Genomic DNA, 6,000 nt, shown 5'->3' on the forward strand with positions numbered 1-6,000 from the left:
ATGTAAACGCACATATATACATACACACATATATCTACACATTCATGTATGCACACAAATGTATATATGTGTGTTGCTTCTCCTTTCATGTGTATATGTTTGTGCATATGGGGAGGTTGACCACCTTTTGGAATATGCATGTATACATGTATTATATGACTATATTATAGATATTTTGAATCTCTCTATAAATAAATGCCTATATCACATATCATATGGACATACATATTTAAACATTTGTTTGAGAAGCTGTCATAGTTCATTAAGTTATATACATAGATATCTTGAATTTTGATTTATCTGACAAAAGCAATTCCCTCACTCATGAAATCATTTTTATGGCAATATGAAGTAAATTTTGCCTAGCTATTTACATTAAAGCATTTTGTAAATTACAAAATGTTGTAAAAGTATTATAAATATTATTAATTGCTGAACTTCAAAAGCATTCTTTCTGGGTACTCCATTCACTGATGCAAATCATATTACCTTTTGTAAATTACTTGAGTAGGCATAATGTAAAATTCCAACAATTTTTCTTATTGTTAGGTTTATCATAAGATAATATACAACTGGCCAATCTAAAGCCCCATACCACTGTTATTGCTCTGTTGACTGGCCAGTGCTAATAATTGTGTGGGCATAGCTTTTGAGTACCCAGGGTCACCTCTATATCATGAGTGTAGGATTTTCTTATTATTGTTGCCTTGATCAAATATCAGTCATGGTTTTTTTTTAAATAACAAAAACTATCAGAGCAATCAGACTGTATAGAAAATTATGCATGCGTAGATTCCAAGCACACTTATGAATGATTTTCAAAAGCTCAGGCATATGCTCGTGCCAGGTAATGGTGCAAAGAGTACTAGTGATCTAAATATGCCTCATCCCTCTCATGGCTTTGTAGTAAAGGAACATATATCCCAAGAAAGGGGTTCCTTGGACTTTCTTATGGTTATTCCCTTGCCCACAACTCATGCTTGAAGGACTAGGGGAATTTATTTGGGTATATGACATTTAGCACCACAACCATCATCCAAGATTAAAATATGAACATATCTACCTACTTTGTCTACTCCATGTTGTTCATTATTAGAGGTTGGAAAGAGGCTTGACATTGTTATGTGTTAGTTTTTCATTCAATAAGATTACTTTTTCCAAAAGGCTTTTGTGAAAACAAAAGAGTTAAAGGGAAGATCACTTTTATATATGATCATTTATACCTCAAATCTAAAACTAATAATAATTTTCTTTACAGGTAAATCAATGTTGACCTATAAATTCATATATTACAGAAAGAAGAAAAAAATAATGGAACACAGGAACAATGTGACTGAATTTGTCCTCCTAGGACTCACTCAGAATCCTGAGATTCAAAAAATATTATTTGTTGTCTTCTTAACCATCTACATTATAACATTGGGGGGTAACCTTCTGATTGTGATAACAGTCATTTCTAGCCGGTCTCTGGAATCCCCCATGTACTTCTTCCTTGCCTATTTGTCTCTTATGGATGCTGTCTATTCCACAGCTATTTCTCCCAAAATGATAATAGACTTGCTTTATGAGAAGAAGACTATTTCCTTCCAAGCTTGCATGATCCAACTTTTTATTGCACACTTCTTTGGTGGTGCAGAGGTCTTCCTCTTGGTGGTAATGGCTTATGACCGCTACGTGGCCATCTGTAAGCCTTTGTATTACTTGGTTATCATGAGTCGCCGTGTCTGTGTTCTGTTGCTGGTTGTAGCCTGGGTTGGAGGTTTCCTTCATTCAGTGATTCAGCTCCTTTTTATTTCCAGGTTACCCTTCTGTGGCCCTAATATCATTGACCATTTCATCTGTGACATGTACCCCTTATTAGAACTTGCTTGTACCAATACCTATATCATTGGACTCTCAGTGGTTGCTAATGGAGGAGCAATCTGTGTTGTCATCTTTACAATGTTGCTTATCTCCTATGGGGTCATCCTACACTCCCTGAAGACCCACACTGTAGAAAGCCAACGCAAAGCTCTTTCTACCTGCATGTCCCACATTACAGTTGTTGTCTTATTCTTTGTTCCTTGCATTTTTATGTATGTTAGGCCTGTTCGCACCTTCTCCATTGACAAAACCATGACTGTAATTTTTGCTGTTATCACCCCTATGTTGAACCCCTTAATCTATACTCTTAGAAATAAAGAGATGAAGAATGCCATGAGGAAGCTCAGGAAAAGAATCACTGACCCCATCAAACGCTGATTGCCCCCAAGGGGAACAGTAAATGCATTTCATACTTCAGACTTATTTTCGGGGTGGGCTGGGGAGGAGTCGTTAATGAAGAGACTATTTCTTTTCTGTCAATCAGTCAGTAGACAAAATTTATTTTATTATGAGTTTTATGGCTTCTAAAGCTGATTTTGCTAAAACTCTACTCTAAGGGTACCATGAGCTCCTTAGGATAACATCTACTCATTTTGTGGTTGGGGTATTTTTTTTCATGAGAAATGGTTCTATTATTTCCTTTAAGAAGGAAGATGTAATCGATAGCTGATAATGATCAAGGTTGTTGTTATGAGTTGATTATGGATGGGCAGGCTTGTGAGAATGTACTTCTTTAGGGAGCAAATAAGATAATTTCTCTAATGATGTGGATATGTCATTGCTTCAAGTTTTAAGTGCATATTAACTGGAGTCAGTAGGAATATGTGGTTATATTTTTGTCTTTAATGTAGTGAGAGGCAGCATGGTGTTATGAGTAGAAAAACCTGCCTCAGCATGAGGAAGATATGGATTCAAGGGCTGTCTTTGACCGATACACTCTGTGTGACATTGAGTCACTAAATTTTCAGTTACTCAGGTAATTCTTTTTTTTTTTTTTATTTTAATTTTTATTTTATTTTTTTTTTAAATGCAATTTATTTCTTTAACATATTTGGTTTTCAGCATTGATTTTCACAACTGTTTGAATTACAAATTTTCTCCCCATTTCTGCCCTCCCCCCCTACTCCAAGATGGCGTATATTCTGGTTGCCCTGTTCCCCAGTCAGCCCTCCCCTCTATCACCCCCCTCCCCTCTGATCCCCTTTTCCCTTCCTTTCTTGTAGGGCAAGATAAATTTCTACGCCCCATTGCCTGTGTATCTTATTTTTTAGTTGCATACAAAAAGTTTTTTTGTTTTTGAACATCTGATTTTAAAACTTTGAGTTCCAAATTCCCTTCCCTCTTCCCTTCCCACCCACCCTCCCTAAGAAGTTGAGCAATTCAACCTAGGCCACACATGTATTATTATGTATAACCCTTCCACAATACTCATGTTGTGAAAGGCTAACTACATTTTGCTCCTTCCCAACCCATCCCGCTTTATTGAATTTTCTCCCTTGACCCTGTCCCCTTTCCAAAGTGTTTGTTTTGATTACCTCCACCCCCATCTGTCCTCCACTCCATCATCCCCCCACCTTTTATTTTTTTTTATCTTCCTCCCTCTTCTTTCCTGTGGGGTAAGATACCCAACTGAGTATGTATGGTATTCCCCCTCAGGCCAAATCTGATGAGAGCAAGGTTCACTCATTCCCCCCTCACCTGCCCTCTCCCCTCCTCCCATAGAACTGCTTCCTCTTGCCACCTTTATGCGAGATAATCCACCCCATTCTATCTCTCCCTATCTCCCTCTCTCAGTATGTTACTCTCTCATCCCTTAATTTCATTTTATTTCTTTTAGATATCTTCCCTTCATCCTCAACTCACCCTGTGTCTGCTCTCTCTCTTTTACATATATATATATACACATACATACACATACATACATATACACATAGATACATACATACATACACATTCACTTATATGTATACTTAAACATATATATATATATGCATATATACATATATGCATATTCCCTTCAACTACCCTAATACTGAGGTCTCATGAATCATACTCATCATCTTTCCATGTAGGAATGTAAACAAAACAGTTCAACTTTAGTAAGTCCCTTGCAATTTCCGTTTCTTGATTACCTTTTCATGCTTCTCTTCATTCTTGTGTTTGAAAGTCAAATTTTCTATTCAGTTCTGGTCTTTTCACTGAGAAAGCTTGAAAGTCCTCCATTTTATTGAAAGTCCATATTTTGCCTTGGAACATGATACTCAGTTTTGCTGGGTAGGTGATTCTAGGTTTTAATCCTAGCTCCATTGACCTCCGGAATATTGCATTCCAAGCCCTTCGATCTCTTAATGTAGAAGCTGCCAGATCTTGGGTTATTCTGATTGGGTTTCCACAATACTCAAATTGTTTCTTTCTGGCTGCTTGCAGTATTTTCTCCTTGATCTGGGAGCTCTGGAATTTGGCAACAATATTCCTAGGAGATTTCTTTTTGGGATCTATTTGCGGAGGCGATCGATGGATTCTTTCAATTTCTATTTTGCCCTGTGGCTCTAGAATATCAGGGTAGTTCTCCTTGATAATTTCCTGTAAGATGGTATCTAGGCTCTTTTTTTGATCATGGCTTTCAGGTAGTCCAATAATTTTTAAATTATCTCTCCTGGATCTATTTTCCAGGTCAGTGGTTTTTCCAAGGAGATATTTCACATTGTCTTCCATTTTTTCATTCCTCTGGTTCTGTTTTATAATATCCTGATTTCTCATAAATTCACTAGCTTCCACTTGCTCCAATCTAATTTTTAAAGTAGTATTTTCTTCAGTGGTCTTTTGGACCTCCTTTTCCATTTGGCTAATTCTGCCTTTCAAGGAATTCTTCTCCTCATTGGCTTTTTGGAGCTCTTTGGCCATTTGAGTTAGTCTATTTTTTAAGGTGTTGTTTTCTTCAGTGTATTTTTCAGTATTTTTTTGGGTCTCCTTTAGCAAGTCATTGACTTGTTTTTCATGGTTTTCTCGCATCCTTCTTATTTCTCTTCCCAATTTTTCCTCTACTTCTCTAACTTGCTTTTCCAAATCCTTTTTGAGTTCTTCTATGGTCTGGGGCCAGTTCATGTTTTTCTTGGAGGCTTTGGTTGTAGGCTCTATGACTTTGTTGTCTTCTTTAGGCTGTATGTTTTGGTCTTCTTTGTCACCAAAGAAAGAATCCAAAGTCTGAGACTGAATCTGGGCGCGTTTTCGCGTCCTGGCCATATTCCCAACTAACTAATTTGACCCTTGAGTTTTTCAGTGGGGTATGACTGCTTGTAGATTACAGAGTTCTATGTTCTACGTTTGGGGGGGAGGTGCCAGCTCTGTCAGAGCCGCACTCCTCCTTCCCCAAGGACCCCCAGTCCAGACTGGGCTCAGATCTTCGGCAGGCTGTGCACCCCTGCTGAGATCCGCCACTTAATTCCTCCCACCAGGTGGGCCTGGAGCCGGAAGTAACAACAGCTGTAGCTGCCCCACCTCCGCTGCCCCCGGGGCTGGAAGCCGAACCGCGAACTCCTTCCACTCCCGCAGCTTTTCCCACTAACCTTCTCCGCAGTCTTTGGTGTTTGTGGGTCGAGGGGTCTGGTAACTGCCGCAGCTCACATATTCAGGGCGCTAGGGCCCCCTCCGCCCGGCTTCCGGTCTGGATCGTCCACGCCGCTCAGGCTGGGCTCTGCTCCACTCCGTTCCCAGCTCCCAGCTCCCAGCTCCCAGCTCCGTGTGGAACAGAGCTCACCCAGAGACCATCCGGGCTGTCCTGGGCTGGAGCCCTGCTTCCCTCTGCTGTTCTGTGGGTTCTGCCGTTCTAGAATTGGTTCAGAGCCATTTTTATAGGTTTTTGGAGGGACTTGGGTACGGAGCTCACTCTAGTCGGTGCTTACCAGCCGCCATCTTGGCTCCGCCCCCTTAAGTACTATCAGGTAATTCTCTAATATTATGCAGTAGGATGTTTGAAAAACCTTAGGTAATAAAGATTCCTTTAGTAATAGTTTCCATAGCATTTAAATCTTAGGTGTAATATGCTACTCCCAGGAACTTCAATAAAAATAAAAACATAATCAAAAACTATAAAAAGTTGGTGAATATCAGGGCCAATGAGAATAACACCAAACACAT

General features: G+C 39.3%; 1 protein-coding gene across 1 annotated transcript; it reads left to right on the plus strand.

Annotated features, from left to right (window-relative positions):
- Positions 1-1,308: 1,308 nt before the first annotated feature.
- Positions 1,309-2,241, plus strand: LOC118853370 (olfactory receptor 4A15-like). The gene has a single exon (XM_036763391.1). It carries the CDS (start codon positions 1,312-1,314, stop codon positions 2,239-2,241), a length of 930 nt encoding a protein of 309 aa, XP_036619286.1. The 5' UTR covers positions 1,309-1,311.
- The last annotated feature ends 3,759 nt before the right edge of the window (positions 2,242-6,000 follow it).

Source organism: Trichosurus vulpecula, chromosome 6, assembly GCF_011100635.1.
Source record: "Trichosurus vulpecula isolate mTriVul1 chromosome 6, mTriVul1.pri, whole genome shotgun sequence".
NCBI lineage: Eukaryota > Metazoa > Chordata > Mammalia > Diprotodontia > Phalangeridae > Trichosurus > Trichosurus vulpecula.

Coding starts and splice junctions, on each gene's coding strand:
- LOC118853370 (XM_036763391.1), top strand. CDS start 1,312: ATGGAACACAGGAACAATGTGACTGAATTTGTCCTCCTAGGACTCACT.